Consider the following 18,425-nt stretch of genomic DNA (forward strand, 5'->3'; position numbering starts at 1 on the left):
CTATATGAAAAAGTAAACTCTTCCAAGGCCTGTCTTAAAACCTTTACTGAATGTACACTCTAAAAAGAGAATTGTTGAACCAACTTAAGGTAACAAATTGAATTGTTGACCAACTTAAAAAAAAATAAAAAAAAAATAATAAATTGCTTTCATTGGTAACATACAATTGACTTAAGTTAGTCCATAGTGAAAATATTAAGTTTAATTAATTATGAGTTCATTATACTAAATGGTTTAGATTGGGTTAACTTAATTCAGGTGAATATATTAAGCGTAATTAACTCATAATTATTTAAACGTAATATATTCACTTTGGACTAATATAATTCAATCATGTGTTACCAATTGAAGTGATTTTTTTAAGTTGCTCAACAATTCAATTTGTTATCTTAAATTGGTTCAACAATTCTCTTTTTAGAGTGTACTGTTGAACAAAAGTGAAAGTCAGTTATTTATCAAAATTAACTGTAAAACAAAAGTAAATACAACCCAATAACAAGTAAAACAGTACTCACTCTTTGAATAAGCCTGTTGAAACTTGGAAAGTAGTGGTGCCCCGATCACAATTTTCTACCGATCACCAATCCCCAATCTTTTAAAAAGTCTGACTCTGACCTTTTTTTCATTTTTTTTTCATAACAAGCAGCATACACCTTCAGTGTTCCAATCTTGTTTTATTATGTTACATTGAGCAATATCTGTGAAATAATAGAAACTGCTACACACATGAAGTCGTTCTCTAAAATAAAAATGACAAGCATATTCGTCATCTCAGCAGAAGAGGACAGTGGCTGACTTATTCAGACCTCGAAGGGAGATGAGATCAGTGGAAAAGTTCGGTTTATTTTTAAGGGATCGTCCTTTCGCCGATCTTCCAAAATTAAGGAAACCAGGGCCAATAAATCAGCTGGCTGATCAATCGGTACACCCCTAATGGAAAGGTGTTTGTAGAGCATAATGTTCTCTAAATATTGCTAGAATTAATGATTGCTGCGTAGTTTAGAGTAAATGTATTAGATTATTTAAATTAATATGTTGATGCACTATATTGCAATAAATTCCACTTTGTGTTGTATAGTTACTGACACAACGCCAAGCAACTTCACAAGGGAGAGACTGAGAACCAAACCCTCATTATTCCATCCATCCATTTTCTTGACCGCTTATTCCTCACAAGGGTCGCGGGGGCTGCTGGCGCCTATCTCAGCTGGCTCTGCATGGGCAGTAGGCGGGGGACACCCTGGACTGGTTGCCAACCAATCGCAGCCCTCATTATTGGATTTGTGGAAAATATTTTCTCACAGTCATGTATAAAATGTTTGGCTGGATTGTCTTTGCGTAAATTAGCAAAACATAATGGCTAGCCTGCTAGCTATGGCCAGCTCAATAGCATGCTGTCTACATTTAATTCTGAGCAACAGACCACACCACACCATGTAAGTATGTCTACATTTCAACCACATCTACATTTGAATCAACTTACCTGTTTAAATTTAAATAATGGCCGCCATTCCATCTTCCTCTCAAGGAATTTCCTCATGTAACATTCTTTTCGACGGACACTTCACACAAACTACAGGAGTGGGAAAGAAGGTTGTTAATCATTTCACGTATGTTTGTTTTGTTTTTTTGTTTTTTCTTCAATTGGTCTGTCTTGGTCAAATAACATACAGTACAAGGGGTTTGTTTTGTTTGTTTTTGTTTGTTTTTAGCTGTTGTTTTCGCCACCCCTACCATATAGGCCTATGTGATGCTACGATGATTCAAAATCGCTAAAAAGGCAAATATTTTTTTTTATACTTTTAGCTAATTGCCATTAAATAGCAACAATGATTATCTTTCTTCGCGCTAATAATATACGGGTTTTTTTTTAGCCTCGGTTGAGTCACCTCTTATTATTTATTTAGGAAAAATTACCACTACTTACATATTTGCCAAGGAGGGTTGTACCCTCAATACAGTTGTCATGTACACATTCCGCCAGCAGATGTTAGCATCGCACCAACTCTGGCTGCCATGGCTGGGCATCTGCTGCTGGTTTACTTTCCCCCCTGCGGCACAAACTGATGCAACTGGTTCCGCCTTTAAAATAGCCCGTCCTCAATTTGTCATTTCCGACGACAGGATTTGTCGCTTAAGTCTCACGTGGACAAAGCATACGAGGTCATTGGTTCTCGCATACGTCCGTCAAATGTTTCGCCCTCAGGTACAATTCATAACAAGGCGACAGCGACGGAGAAACTAGTATTTCTTGGAGTAGTTCGTCTTTATGAACGTAAGTTTTTCTATTTTTGTTTAAATGTATTTCGGTATTCGATAATATGGCTGTCACATCGGCGTCATGTTTAAGAAGCTTAGTTTTGCTTACATCAAAAGTACCTAATGTTGTGTTTACTCTTCAGTGCGTTCGAGCAATTTCGCAACACAGATAAAAGTAGAAGTAATGTATCTTTACTTATGATAACAGATAATAGTGTGACGTCTTGCAAGCATGCCTCCAGCAAAAGTTGTCTGGGATGTCACCCTCTTTATTTGTCTTGAACATGTGTTGCGTTTACTATCACTCGTACACAACATTGTAAGACAGAATGGGCAACACCGGAACACAAAACACGCTTAGGAAGTATATGACCAATTTGGAATGTCGGTACATTTGGCTTTAAAAAAGAAAAAAAAACAACAACAAAAAACATGTATTTTTCATACATTTTGATGTGATGTGTCATATCATATTCAACCGTATTTAGATCTTGTAAGATTACTTTAATAAACTTTTTAAATTGGTCATATATATATATATATATATATATATATATATATATATATATATATATATATATATATATATATATGTGTATATATATATATATATATATATATATATATATATATATATATATATATATATATTAGGGGTGTGAATTGCCTAGTACCTGACGATTCGATTCGTATCACGATTCACAGGTCACGATTCGATTCGATACCGATTAATCCCGATACGAATTTATAAGTCGATTGTTGCGATTTTTTTTCATTCAAATTTAGAAAATACTAATCAGTAAGCTTGTAGAGTGTAAGATTTATATGAAAATGTATTATTTATTTATCTGAAATTTCAGTCTTATAGAGGTTGTAATCTGTTTCATGTTTGAACAGCATTAAAATAAAATATTAAGGCTTAATGTTCCGTTCATATAACATTCTTCCATGCTCAAGGTTTGAATCCTAACCCGAAGTCAGACGTTTTGTTGAATATTTTTCCATTAAAAATGGAAGTTTAAAAATCGATTCACACACACACACACAAAAAAAAGGCAATGATGATAAGACGTTGAATCGGTAAGACTACCGAATGAACAATTCTGAGCTCTAAAAAAAAACAAAACAAAAAAAAAAAAAAAACGATTTTTTTTTATTGAATCGATCCGAGAATCGCGCGATGTAGTATCGCGATATATCGCCGAATCGATTTTTTTAACACCCCTAATATATATATATATATATATATATATATATATATATATATATATATATATAGATATAGAGAGAGAGAGAGAGAGAGAGTCTCCTCCCACATTCCAAAGACATGCATGGCAGGTTATTTGGGCGCTCCGAATTGTCCCTAAGTGTGCTTGTGAGTGTGGATGGTTGTTCGTCTCTGTGTGCCCTGCGATTGGCTGGCAACCAGTCCAGGGTGTACCCCGCCTACTGCACAGAGCCAGCTGAGATAGGCGCCAGCACCCCCCGCGACCCTTGTGAGGAATAAGCGGTCAAGAAAATGGATGGATGGATGGATGGATGGATATATATATATATATATATATATATATATATATATATATATATATATATATATATATATATATATATTAGGGGTGTTAAAAAAATCGATTCGGCGATATATCGCGATACTACATCGCGCGATTCTCGAATCGATTCAATAATAGGCAAAATCGATTTTTTTTTTTTTTTTTTTTTAGGATTCACACCTTAAGCATGGAAGAATGTTATATGAACGGAACATTAAGCCTTAATATTTTATTTTAATGCTGTTTAAACATGAAACAGATTACAACCTCTATAAGACTGAAATTTCAGATAAATAAATAATACATTTTCATATAAATCTTACACTCTACAAGCTTACTGATTAGTATTTTCTAAATTTGAATGAAAAAAAATCGCAACAATCGACTTATAAATTCGTATCGGGATTAATCGGTATCGAATCGAATCGTGACCTGTGAATCGTGATACGAATCGAATCGTCAGGTACGAGGCAATTCACACCCCTAATATATATATATATATATATATATATATATATATATATATATATATATATATATATATATATATATATATATATATATATATTAGGGGTGTTAAAAAAATCGATTCGGCGATATATCGCGATACATCGCGCGATTCTCGAATCGATTCAATAATAGGCAAAATCGATTTTTTTTTTTTTTTTTTTTTTTTTTTTTTTTTTTTTTTTTTTTTTTTTTAGGATTCACACCTTAAGCATGGAAGAATGTTATATGAACGGAACATTAAGCCTTAATATTTTATTTTAATGCTGTTTAAACATGAAACAGATTACAACCTCTATAAGACTGAAATTTCAGATAAATAAATAATACATTTTCATATAAATCTTACACTCTACAAGCTTACTGATTAGTATTTTCTAAATTTGAATGAAAAAAAATCGCAACAATCGACTTATAAATTCGTATCGGGATTAATCGGTATCGAATCGAATCGTGACCTGTGAATCGTGATACGAATCGAATCGTCAGGTACGAGGCAATTCACACCCCTAATATATATATATATATATATACATATACATATATATATATATATATATATATATATATATATATATATATATATATATATATATATATATATATAGTATGCCAGACTCAAACACACAACATTTAATCTTGAAAATCCAAATACATATTATTGGAAATCCAATCCTGCCTTTAATCCAGATTTGAGCCTGTGTCGAGTAGTGTTCCCTCGTTTTCCGCTGGGGTTAGGTTCCAAAAAGTACCCGCAATAAGTGAAATCCGCAAAGTAGTTAGCTTTATGTTTTACATTTGTTATAAATGTTTTATGGCTCTAAAACCCCTCACCACACAGTTTATAAACTTCTCTCAGTGATGCATTTACATTTTCTCACATTTCTCCCTTATTTAAACATTCTCAATGTTCAGACCTTCATACATTTTATAAAACAACTACATTAATGTTGAAAGAAAATGCATGCAAAATTGCACTAAACAAAATCCGCGATAGGGCGAGGCCGCGAAAAGTGAACCGCGTTATAGTGTGGAAACACTGTATTTCAAAACTTCAGTCCTAAATCTGGATCAATTTGATCTGAAAAATAACATTAATTTAATTCCAACTCCGGGTAGGATTAGGCTGTAATCCCGTGTAGTTTCACATATACTCATCAGTAAATAAGCATCTCTTCATTCTCTTGTATTTCCTAGAATTCAATATTCTTAATACTGTAAATGGAACCTCATTGTGCACTTAAAAAAAAATAAAATAACTGAAAAATTCCAAATTTCACAAATGTCCAAACAAGCAAACAAACAAACAAACAATGAAAATAAGAAAGAAATGGCTTCAACCCAAAATTTAACAGCAACAAAATTTAAAGAGGAAGACAACCCAAAAATGTTCTTAGTCTAAACATGGCATTCAGATTCATATTGTGTTTGCCCTGAGCAACTGTGATGTCATTTTCATTGGACAGCAAGTGGCAAAAAAAAGCCACCCCGTTTGCATTTTTGGTATACTTGTATTGACTTCTCAAAGCCTTGAGGTCTACAGAACACACTTTCTGTACCCTGTCTGTGATCCTGGGGATGGATTTGGAAATCTCAATCTAAGCGGATCAGGATTATACTGATTCAATCCAGCAATTTTTTTAAATACTGAGATAGAAAATCCTGATCCATGGATCAGGAATATGGAATATGGAAATCTGGATTAGTTTAATCTGGAATTAAGTTTTTGAAATACTGAACGTAGGTGATCGGCCTTTAACTTACACCACTGCCAAAAGAGGTTCACTGCACTGTTTAAACTGATATCATTGTAACATCATTCAAAGATAAAATTCACCTGCTTATTTAAAATTGGATTTTGCATGTTCTCCCCGTGCCCGCGTGGGTCTTCTCCGGGCACTCCGGTCTCCTCCCACATTCCAAAGACATGCATGGCAGGTTAATTGGGCGCTCCGAATTGTCCCTAGGGGTGCTTGTGAGCATGGATGGTTGTTCGTCTCTGTGTGCCCTGCGATTGGCTGGCAACCAGTCCAGGGTGTCCCCCGCCAACTGCCCAGAGCCAGCTGAGATAGGCGCCAGCACCCCCCGCAACCCTTGTGAGGACTAAGCGGTCAAGAAAATGGATGGATGGATATTTAAAATTGTGCCCATTGGCAGGTAGGATGAGTGTGGGCTTCATAGGAGCGGGCCAGGTGGCTCATGCACTGGTACGAGGCTTTACAGCGGCAGGTATGTTTCGTTTCTAACGTTGATTTATTCATGTTGTTGATTGCATCTTCAAGTGAACAGATCTGTGGATATGTTCAGGTGTAATCGCCGCCCACAGAATCACAGCCAGCTCCCCAGACACAGATCTCCCCACTGTCCAGGGACTGCGGGTGGGTAAACATTTGAAACGGATCTCTTTTTCTTAATGCAGCTGGTAAGTCAGTGACAATATACATACAGAAATTAGGGGTGCATTTCACAACGAGCAACGAAGAGACGGTGAACAAGAGCGACGTCCTGTTCCTGGCAGTGAAGCCCCACATCATTCCCTTCGTGCTGGACGAGATTGGACCGAGCATCGAAGATCGTCACCTTATCGTTTCCTGTGCTGCCGGCGTCACCATCAGCTCCATCGAGAAGGCGAGTCAGTGTGCTGCTTCGAAGGAGATACTCATCCATTTCCTATAGCGCCTGTCCTTACTACGGTCGACACGCGGTTGAGCGGGAGCCTTTGTAAGTTGATGACAGAATCGTAACCAGTGTATGTCTTTACAGAAGCTGCTGCAATATCGCGCCGCTCCAAAGGTAATGCGTTGCATGACCAACACGCCGGTGGTTGTGCGTGAAGGGGCTACTGTGTATGCCACGGGTACCCATGCTGAGGTGGAGGATGGAAAGCTACTAGAGCAGCTGATGGCCAGCGTGGGTTACTGCACTGAGGTGGAGGAGGACCTCATTGACGCTGTTACAGGCCTGAGTGGAAGCGGGCCTGCTTATGTGAGTCATATAACTAATATATATATTTTTTACATTGCATATATGTGCATGGGCAGACCAATGTGTTTGCATGTGTGCCTTTGAATGGACAGGCAGCAGTGTATTATATGCGTACAATGATTTTCCTAGCTGTGGATTTTTCATGATAGTTTTTATTTAATGGGGGGGGGGGGGGGGGGGGTAGTTTCAGAAAACTACGACCAATCGTAAACAAACCGATCATATTGCTCCTTTAAGAGATTGATGGGGGCCTAAATTAGAGATGCGCATGTCAATTCTGGTGGCGATTAGGAATGTAGCGATATCCAAACATCACGATACGATATTATCACGATATGAAGGTCATGATACGATAATTATCACGATATTGTGGGGGGGGCTGGCGATATTTAAAAAAGATAACAATATTGTAAAAAAAGAAAAGAGCTTATACAACAAAAGAGCACAAAATTGTGCTTTTGTACTAGAGCTGTCAAACGATTAAATTTTTTAATCAGATTAATCACATCTTAGAATTTTGATTAATCATGATTAATCACTGATTTAAAAAGTCTTTTTTTCCCCAACATATTTAGCCCGCTAAATTTGAAGCGCACCTGTTATGTGTTAATTTTTTCGACATTTAATGTTATGAGGATGTCTTAAAAAATCTAATCTACTGCACACGCTAATCCTGCTTTTTCTAATCAATTAATTATTTGCATAATTTAAAATGGGAAAAAATGACCTATGGTATTTGTAAACATTTATAAAATGCTTTACTTTAATGCAGGGGTGTCAAACTCACGTTAGCTTAGGGGCCGCATAGAGGAAAATATATTATCAAGTGGGCCGCATCGGAAAAATAACGGTATATAACTTAAAAACAATTGCTGTCATTTATACGCAGATTTTCGTGGACCAGACCTAAATTACGGAGCTCAATTGTAATCATATTGTTCCGAAAAATAACACAAATGCAAATAGAACACAGCAACACTTTGCCGGTATACATTCTGGACGTGTGAAATTGACCTGTTTTGCATATATATTGTTCCCAGAATGCATTGCATGGCGCAGTTAATGATGTTATAAGGACGTTTATCCTTGTCATATCTATTTGTGTTACCAGTAATTGAATTTGTGTCGTATTTAACACATTTATGTTGGTGTATGATTACAAAAAAAAATACTAATAATTAAACAAACTGTAGTTAAAGTTGTGTGTAAAATAATGACATCCCGGACGACGATTCCCTGGACAAGTTGCATTGGTCATCTGAGGACTGCTTGTGAAATTACAAAGTTATATGTTTTGATTGTGGCTGGCTGATTAATTAGTCGGACATTACAAATTTTAATTTTTTTTTTTTTTTTTTTTTTACTTTACAAAATTATCTCGCGGGCCGGATTAAACCCATTTGCGGGCCTGATCCGGCCCACGGGCCGTATGTTTGACACCCCTGCTTTAACGCATGTAGTTCTGTTTATTGCTCAAACTCGAACAGCGACCTTTAACGTAACCATCCGCTGTTGGCTAAAAAGGATCATCCGCGGTCAAAATTAATAGTGTGATTAATCTGTGGTAATACAATGATTAATGCGATAATTTTTTGTGATTAATTAATTAGTTAACGCTTTAACTTTGACATCGCTATTTTGTACATAACAGCAATGCATATAAACCACCTACAATCTCCAATAACACTACTGAGGCACTTACTTGCTAATTCAAGCACACATTGATCGCTTCACAAGAAAATTAGGTTCCCCTTCATCTGACAATTAGCATAGATTTTAAACATAGAAGGCCAAACCATCCCTAATGAAGATTAAATTGCACTAATAAACTAGCCACTAGAGGGTGCTAGAACTGCACAAAGGGAAATCAACCTGACTTTTTTTAACAGATGTCTTCCTTTTAAATATTGTGAACATGATGACGCCGATATTGTGGTAGTTTTAACATCATGATATCACGATATTGCCCTTATCGTTACATCCCTAGTGGCGATAGTTTGTAGTTAACACATTAAAGGTGTATTCAGGGATCTTTTGTCGCTGCGTCTTCCGGGTGGATCGATCATCTTAATGATTGGATCTCGATCCTGTCAATCAATCTGACATAACGACGCCGTGCGTGCTCGTTCCTAGCTGCGCATGTGCACTTAGATTGTTTGTAGCACGTAGCCGGTGAGCTTAGCACTCAGCCATTCATCGTTGTAGCTCCACTGATCCCACCGCATACTTTGAGAATGGATGAGAGCCGCAAGAGGACATCCGTCTATGAAGCGAGGCCGGCTGCAGAGACTGATGAAGTTGAAAGTTCTTGACATTTGATAGGCGTTTCCCCCAGACAAGCAGGAGAGCTGGTCTTCCGCATGCAGTTTTTAAAAAGTGACAAACGGACATTTGGCTTCTACTTTTTGAGAAAATCCTTGAATACATCTTGAAGCTTTTTATAGTGAGCGTCTACGGGGAGCAAGTTCTGAATGCCAATTTAATTCAAAATACTGTGGCGATTGTTTTTATACTTTTAGAGTTTGAACTGGGCATAAGATGTAGAGATTTGTGCGTGAATATTGGTGACTGTAATGTTTAAAGAAGGTCGCTTCACTTGTCTTTTTATGATAGTTTCCACTACTAGCTGCTTTCATTTCAAACTCCCTGATGGAAAACTGTGTTCCAGTCACAGAAACCCCCAGGTCCATTGAGACTAAACTGCCATCTATGGGTTAGCACACGTCACTACAGTGACCATTCATAAAAGCTTTCTGACCTCAGGCGACGACATGCGCACACATGAAGCGTTTTAGGCAGTCCCCTTTTCAATGAGTTTGTCATGGAAATATGCGTACCCTTTCTTCAGTCTCCCTTTTTTGTGATGTTTTCTTGTGCAATGCTAGTTTCCACATCGGCAAAGGTGATATTTTTTTGGGTAAATGCTTGAGATACTTTACAATGTACTCTGCGATTCATCTTGCTTGCCGCGCTTAATATAAGGACCGGAAGTTGAGATACCCAATGATGACATATCTTCCGTTTTTTGTGAAAAAGATCCATCGGGGTAATGTGATAGAACTTTCTTCAAGTTGTCCTCATCAGGAGTCTTGCTGTAGCATTTGGTACTAACTTCTGGCTTTTAATATTAGCCATGTGAAGACCGTGAGGCAACGCGTAAGAATAGTTCAGGCGAGACTTAACAAACACATTAATTATGGTCACTGGGTCATTAGCAGATAGAATGGGACAGAACTTAGCGATATTTGAGATGGAAAAAAAACGACAGTTCTGGTAATATTCTTGACGTGCATTCGAAACACTGATTAAAATAAAAAAAATAAAATACAAAATTTATCCTAACGTGTTCTTGCAGGCTTTCACTGCTGTGGAGGCCCTCGCTGATGGCGGCGTGAAGATGGGCCTGCCCAGGAGACTCGCTGTGCGCCTCGGAGCTCACGCCTTGCTGGTATGAACACCAGACCTTGTGCACTATTATGTGTGAATGGAAATGCGGTGAACACGTACTGTATAACCCATTTCAAAGCACCTTCAACCACCCGTGTCAGTTAACTCATTTGCTGCCAATAACGTGTAAATACGTTTTTTTCTTATGTTTTAAGTGTCCCAAAGGCGTATATATACGGTTTTGTTTTTTGTTTTTATTTATTGTAAAGCATACATAAAGCTTTAATGCGGCCTCTCAACTGCAAAGAACGGTTGCAGAAATGGTAGTTATTACACAAACAGCCAGCAGGTGGCAGCAGAGCAAAGGAGATCAACCAGGGCCATGTTGAAAAATAAGCTCAGTTACTCACAATATTAAATAGATTTGTGAAAATTGCTGAAACTTAGCTCTCTTCTAATGCTAATTGCTGCAAAACGGAAACAGATAAAAACATACTTTTTTTCCTGATAAAAGAAGATCTTTCTTTTGATAGGTTCCATGCTTTTATAACAATTGAACACAATATTCTGTGGGCCTTGCAAAATCAGTAAAAATTCAGTAAAACAGCCGGGAGCGAACGGGATTGCTTCTGTGAAAATGGGTGGGAGTGAATGAGTTAAGAAACTATAAATCCAAGTTCACACAACTACCAAACACAAACTGTGATACTGACCTATACCACTATGTGTCACACTTGACTCAGCAGCCACCACAGACTAGAAAAGCTTTCTATTGACTACTGTACAGCAAAAATACATTATACCTTCGATGTGTTTATTTGATGTGCCAGATGTGTTTACAGAATATGTGCGTGTACAGACCAGTGTTTACATTGCATTTATGTGAAAAGACAGTTTATATTGTGTTTTAAAAGACTGGCAGATGTTGGCATCATATTTGCATGTGAATGGATAATTGTGTTTTTTCACTGTGTTTATGTGAAGGGATGTACTGTACATGTTTACCCAAACCACATAGGTTTTCCTTCTGAAAAATGTACGCCTTGACACCATGCCATGCCTTTGAACAAGCAAATGCCTCTTTTTTTCCAGACACCATCCCAGAATAAAGCCAAAAAGAGTCAATCGTCGTCAATGACACAATTAGGACTTACCCGATACGATCTTAATCTTATTCTTTTTGTGTCTTTGTGTTTTTGAAAGGGCGCCGCTCGGATGTTACTCGACTCGGAGCAGCATCCCGGGCAGCTCAAGGACAACGTGTGCTCACCGGGAGGCGCCACCATCCACGCCCTCCACGTCATGGAGAGCGGCGGCTTCCGCAGCCTCCTCATCAACGCTGTCGAGGCCTCCTGCGTTAGGACCAGGTAATGGCAAAAAAATGACCCAGTGATGAATTGATTTAACTTTTTCGGAGTTTTTATAGCTCCACACTTTCCAGAGTTAAATCAACACTTTAAAAAAAATCAACAAATCTTAATTAAGAAGAAGGTTTGAGATGGGTATAACAGTATATAATTTGCCAACAAGGAGAAATCCATCGTTCCTTTTTTTATCAGGGGCTGGACAGTGGCTACTTTCAGGGGTTCGGACACTTGCCTGACTGAAGTGAGCAGTTTATTATTTGTTGTAGATAGGTTTAAATAGATTTCACAATAGTTTTGAAAAAGTCAGATGGTATTGAGTCAAGACACCTCATTAAAGGTTTAAACTGCTGAACCAAATCTGTTGTAGTATTTTGATCCACTGAATCAAATTATGTCATGGTAATTGAAAAATTTTAATTGATTTTAATTTCACTGCCAGACATTTTTTTAAATTTCAAAAATTTCAATACCCACACGATATTATGTTCAATTATTATATATAAACCGAATCTGACAAATGACATCATAGACTCTCTCCTTTCTGCCTTGTCCTGTTCTTTCATAATCGGCAATATTTAAATGGAGGTTGCACAAAATGCAGCCATCACTCCCATTGACTCTTTGTGTCATATTTATTAACACGTTTGTCGGTCTATGATTTAAAAATAAAAAATATAAATAATAATAATTAAACAAACCGTAACTTTAAGTTGTGTGTAAAATAATGACATCCAGGACGATTCCCCCGTACAAGGACTGCTTGTGAAGTTACAAATTTTATATATTTTGATTGTGGCTGACTGATTAATTAGTCCGACATTACATTTTTTTTTTTTTTTTTTTAACTTTACAAAATCATCTCGTGGGCCGGATTAAACCCCTTTGCGGGCCTTAGGTTTGACACCCCTGGTCTAAACTGAGCCAAAATTTCCGTCAGCTGAACCAAAGCAAAACGGAAGTTATTGTTTTTGACAACAAAGAAAAGAGGATTGCTGTTATAAATCACCTCCAGTCACTGTCTTTAGAAACCATAGACCAAGTTTGAAATCTTGGGGTACTAATACTCAGACCTGACTTTCAGCAACCATATCAAATCAATCATTAAAACAGGCTTTTCCAAGCTGAAAAACATCTCCAGACTGAAGGACTGCATGCTTCAAGCAGACCAAGAGAAGCTTATCCATGCTTTTATCTCCAGCAGACTCGATTCGATTACTGTAGCGGTCTTCTGACTGGACTCTGTCAAAAGAACATGAGACAATTGCAGCTCATTCATAACTCGGCAGCTCGGGTTCTGACCAAAACAAAGAGATCAGAACATATTACTCCAGTACTTAAGATGTTACACTGACTCCCAGTCAGCTGTAAAGAAATACTGATTCAATACAAACCCAGAAGGAATCTGAGATCTGCAGACTTGAATCACTTAGTGGAACCCAGAGTTCAAAGTAAACGTGGCGAAGCTGCATTTAGCTGTTATGCTGCACACAAATGTAATAAGATGACAACAGAAGTGAAGTCAGACCCTAGTGCTAACCCTAATGCTTTTAAATCCAGATTTAAAACCTTGCTTTTTTGTATACTGCTGTGATTATTGTCTCCTAAACATTTTTAAATGTTTTTCTTTTAATTATTTGAGATATTACTTTTTTGTTTTCTCTGTTTTACTTCTTAATGTCGTTAACTGTTTTGTTTGTTGATGCTTGTAGGTTTTGTATCTTTGCTTGTGTAAAGCATATTGAGTTGCCTTGTCTCTAACATTGACAATTTTTCTTGAACAGTATTCTTTTTGTCGAGTACACATTATAGGCCTACTTTTTGTCACATAGTATTTCTCGTATTTAACCAATGACTACAATGTGTGTAAATATTTTTGTTTCACGTTTTGCAACTGGGATGTCAGTAAACAGCTTAAAGCAGGTTCAGGGAAGGCAGAATCACATCACACGTCACACTCTTTTTGCGCAAGTAACACATTGTATACAACTTGCACACACACACTGCCGTTCAGCACATTCATCGTATTTCTTTGATTATATTTGAAAGATCGTGAGAATCAAATATTGAAATCGAGATTAAATTTCAATTAATTGCATGGCCCTTGTAAACTGTTACGTTATACCGCCTCATGTCTCAGTGTTATGATTGAAAAGTAGAAGTATTGTGTAAGCCATGTTTAGTGGTTACCAGTTTGTTTTGGTAAGTTTATATTTAATGTTTTTTTTTGTTTTTTTGGGTTTTTTTTTTTTTACTTTACTGGACTCTCAGCTATTTTTTGTGAACAAAGGAGTTCGCTTCTCACTCTAGCTGCAATCTTCGCTGTTGTTTCAGCGTCATGATTGTCGAGTAGTAGTTTGTTTCCAACTTTCCATAAAATCATGGTTTGTACTTTGTACTGTTACTGGGTTAATTGTGCTAGGTTTGTACTTCCTGTTTTTGTTCCCATTCATGTTAATTTTGTGGGACTCTCATCTAGCTTTTTTCTGAACAAAGGTACTTGATCTATTGTCCATTTATTTGTGATGTTTGTCAAGAAGGAGCCTTGCGTAAATGTAGACGGCTATGATAGCTTCTCACACTAGCCGCTAACTTTAATATTCGTCATCGTAGTTGATTTTAATTTTAGTTGATTTCTACTTCCTTTTTATCTTCCCATTCCCGTTGGTCTTCTGTTATTTGAGAAGGAGCACTGTGTAAAGAGTTATCTTCTTGCGTTAGCAGCTTGCTAGTTAGCAGTAGGGATAGACCGATTATCGGCCGGGCCGATTATCGGTGCCGATATTTGGCATTTTGACAAGTATCGGCATCGGCCATTTTTTGAATCTGAAGGCCGATAAAGCTGGTATCTCACTGAGCAGTGAATACTTGTGAATGTAACGAATTTGTGGTTTTCATCAGGAATTTTAAGATATTCAGTCAGTTTTTATTTATCGTAAACACATTTGGAACATATTCAGACAATTTCTCACTGCGAAGATCTTTTGTAACGTTTTACGAACCCGAATAAAAACCCCAAATTAGCTATATTAGCATGCATTTGTCACTCCGTGAGATATGGGGAACTTTTCATTTATTTAAGAAAAAAAACCTGACACTTACACTTTTTATTTTAAAAAATTAAATCAAGAAATTATGTTGAAATTTTAGAAAACTTTGGAAGCTATTTACTTGCTTTTTAATTATTAATATTATTAGTTTAATTTAGCTTAACCCATGCTAATGACCCTGGAAGCGCTGCAATTTTTGTTAACAAATTGTCAATATTGTTTTTATATATATATTTGTTCTATTATATTGCAAATTGAATATCGGCTTGAAATATCGGTTATCGGCCTCCTTGTTTACGAATAATCTGTCTCGGTATCGGCCTTGAAAAAAACATATCGGTCTATCACTAGTTAGCAGCTATATGTCCCTTGTGATGAAAAGGTATCTGTGAGTTATGTTTCACGTACACATTATCAGATCATTTAATTTTATACTAGTATACTTCTATACCTTTCATCCTAAAGTTTTACTTAAAGCATTACCTGCACGTTTTTTAAAGGGAACTGCAGTCATTGGCAGACCAGGAGAGGATTTCACCAGCTGCTATCAAAAAGACAACCGTAGACAAAGTGATGCAACAGCCAGGAGTGACCGTGGAGGCTGTGGGCATGCCATCACGTGGGATCAGCATCTTCAACAGCAGCAACAATCCAAGAAAAAAGAAGAATTGATCAAGAACTAAGAGAAATAACGCCTACACTCTTTTTTTTTTTTGTATGACTTTTTTTTTTTTAGCCTTTTATTTTAAAATTCCAGAAAAGTACACATTTACATTATGCAATACTTTGCATTGAATTAGGGTTTGGGTAACTAGTATTCATTAGACTGACAGCCAAGCCAGCTAGCCAATCATAGGGCACATACGGGCAGACAACCATTCACACTCACTTCACTTCAATGGACAATTTAGTTTTCACTGATCCGAATATCATGTTTTTTTGGCGTGTGGGAGGACCTTTTGTAAACCCACATCAGCACATGGAGAACATGCTAACTCCATAGGGGAACGCTAAAACTGAGATTGGAACCAAGAATGTCAGAATTGTGTGGCAGACATGATAATAATCACTATTCCACTGTGATTTCTTCATAATACCGGCCATTTGTTTTGCACTTTTTAAACTGTGGATGCCCCAGATATCCCATTATTATACGCCTTATGATACAACACATACAATTCTTCTGAGGTTTTCTACACTTTACTGAATAGTCTCCCTCATATTTTGTCTGGTTTCACTGATGTAATTATTTGTTTTTTAAAGCAAATAAAAATGGGCGACAACTGGGATAGGCTCCAGCATTCCTGCGACCCTTGTGAGGATAAATGGTTCAGAAAAGGTTTGTGGCACTCAGCTTGGCATTAAAATAACCAATTATCATAGTTTAATGTATCATAATTGGTTTATTATTATAACTGAAATAATTCTCAAGAACATATTTTTTTCCCGACCTCTCCCTCCATTCTTTAACCACTGAACATTTTCATTATCAATACTGTTGCAGTAATCGTTGCATTCATGATGCTTTTTACCCCTTATAATTGGATAAACAGAATGTCCTGGTTGAGGTTTTATTAGTTTATCTCAGTTAATAATTTTCTTGTTGTAAAATAAATGGTGAAAAAACTATTTCACGTTTATTTGCTTTGTTTTATTGATTGATTGGTTAGTTAATTCTAACTAAATTAATTAGAAATAATACAATCAAAAATGACAATTATTTACTCTTTACACATAAAATATGTGCCTATGACTGTGCCATTTAAAATAAATGTGAACCATGAGCACAAAAGTGGCCAACACTACAGGATTGTTCCTTGTCTTTTTTTTTTTCTTTTTTTTTTTTTTAAATAAAGTCTCGTGAATGAAGTCACGTGACCAAACATGGTGACGTACGGCCGGGTACAAACAAGAGAAAGGAAACAAGGCTGTCGTTTTAACTCTTCAAAAACCACAAGGCAGACGTCTCAAATGCACGATCTCCCCCCTCCGATAAGAAACCTCGAAGGAAACGTCCCTCGTCGTCAGTCAGATGTGTCTGTCGTTGTGTGTGCCGAATGTGTGAGCGCGCATGTTGGTGGGGGAGTGTGTGTGTGTGTGTGTGTGTGTGTGTGGGGGGGGGGGGGGGGGGGGTGCGTGCGTGTTTTTTTTTTTGACAGCCTGCTCGCCACCGATCTCAGCGGTGTCAAGGTAGCAATATTTTACAGCGGTTTTTAGCTTTCAAAATAAGAGTATACGCTTGCCTGGCCACAAATCCTGAGCAGACGTTCCTTGTGTGGTTGTATCATTTTGAAAGCGGAAGTGTCATGCGTTATATCTGGCAAAACCAACGAAACGAGAGCTAATCTTTCGTAGAAACATGTCAGTTTTTTTTCCTCGGGGTTAGGCACATTGGCACCGGGAGAGACGTGACAGTAGAAAGCGCCGGTTAGTTCCCAAATGTAAACCAGAGGGTGGGGGAGTCTCCTTCCCTTGTGTCCGGCTTGTTTATTCGTAGGCGGAGGGGTTGTTTGACACTTTGACACTGGAGGGGGTCGTGGAATGTCCAAAGTGTTCGGCTAGCGTCAACTCATGCGAACCTGCTGCTGCTTCATCACCTCGCCGTCAAACGGGGAGCAACCCGAAGCTGAACATTCACAAAGCCAAACCAGGTTGGTTGTCTTTATTTTCTCCACTAACGCTATGTTATATCTGAACCAAAACCAAATGTGGTTGTATTAAATAATAATGATAATAATATACAGTATCCTAATCATCTTTTTGTGACGAATCTGCTGCCGCATACCGCCAGATTGCAAGACGGTGAAGCAAAAAGCAGACGTCTTTTGTTTTGCGTGTAGCATCATTATTGTTATGTCAATATGCTGAATCATCATAAAGGACCGGTCGGAGACAGGATAAATGGGGTCTTTCGGCCGAGGTGGCTCGAGATGAGCATCAAGTGATGAGCATCACCCAAAGCATCCGATGGGAGTGTGTCTTTGTCTACAAGCCTTCAGATCGAAGTGCCAAATTGGTGTCAAGCTGTCACATCCATTTAGAAAATGCATGCTAAGCAATATACAGGGTTAGCCAAAAGTAGGTATGCACTCAATGTTTTTTGCATTTTATTACATTAACAGCCCACCCACGCCCCCATATTTTCTTCCTGACTTCCCTTATTTCTTCCTTCCTGACCTCTTCCCTTGGTGTTGCTTCTCATTCGAGCATCCTTACTTTCATCTCTCCTATGCTGAATCTGCCTTACTTCTGACCTGCTTTTTATTCATGCATCCATCAATCTTGCCTAGTGCCTACCTTAGTTTCACCCACTTTTCTCCCTT

At 37.5% G+C, this 18,425-nt stretch overlaps 2 protein-coding genes and 1 long non-coding RNA gene across 7 annotated transcripts in view; 2 read left to right on the forward strand and 1 right to left on the reverse strand.

Annotated features, from left to right (window-relative positions):
* LOC144022852 (uncharacterized) overlaps window positions 1–2,097 on the reverse strand; it is a 183,496-nt gene extending 181,399 nt beyond the window's left edge. For both annotated transcript variants that reach the window (XR_013284419.1, XR_013284418.1), the window contains exons 1-2: window positions 1,928–2,097; window positions 1,484–1,573 (exon numbers count right to left, since the gene is read on the reverse strand). This is a non-coding gene — a long non-coding RNA (uncharacterized LOC144022852). The remainder of the gene's footprint in view (window positions 1–1,483; window positions 1,574–1,927) is intronic.
* On the forward strand, window positions 1,224–16,389 carry LOC144022808 (pyrroline-5-carboxylate reductase 1, mitochondrial-like). Of its 4 annotated transcripts, none has more exons than XM_077527936.1 (8): window positions 1,224–1,436; window positions 6,478–6,545; window positions 6,624–6,694; window positions 6,765–6,944; window positions 7,080–7,301; window positions 10,657–10,749; window positions 11,892–12,055; window positions 15,603–16,389. In XM_077527936.1, exons 1-8 carry the CDS (start codon window positions 1,357–1,359, stop codon window positions 15,772–15,774), a joined length of 1,050 nt encoding a protein of 349 aa, XP_077384062.1. In that variant the 5' UTR covers window positions 1,224–1,356; the 3' UTR covers window positions 15,775–16,389. The 4 variants fall into 4 exon arrangements, with proteins under 4 accessions (XP_077384062.1, XP_077384076.1, XP_077384069.1 ...); XM_077527950.1 differs by having other exon boundaries at window positions 1,226–1,436; window positions 6,474–6,545; XM_077527943.1 differs by lacking the exon at window positions 1,224–1,436 and adding an exon at window positions 2,125–2,275.
* An 863-nt stretch (window positions 16,390–17,252) lies between these two features.
* Window positions 17,253–18,425, forward strand: part of LOC144022855 (transcription factor MafG) — a 36,714-nt gene continuing 35,541 nt past the window's right edge. The window contains exon 1 of the mRNA XM_077528015.1: window positions 17,253–17,753. Coding sequence (XP_077384141.1) covers window positions 17,674–17,753 — 80 coding nt within the window. The 5' untranslated portion in view covers window positions 17,253–17,673. The remainder of the gene's footprint in view (window positions 17,754–18,425) is intronic.

Source organism: Festucalex cinctus, chromosome 1 (assembly GCF_051991245.1).
Source record: "Festucalex cinctus isolate MCC-2025b chromosome 1, RoL_Fcin_1.0, whole genome shotgun sequence".
Lineage (NCBI taxonomy): Eukaryota > Metazoa > Chordata > Actinopteri > Syngnathiformes > Syngnathidae > Festucalex > Festucalex cinctus.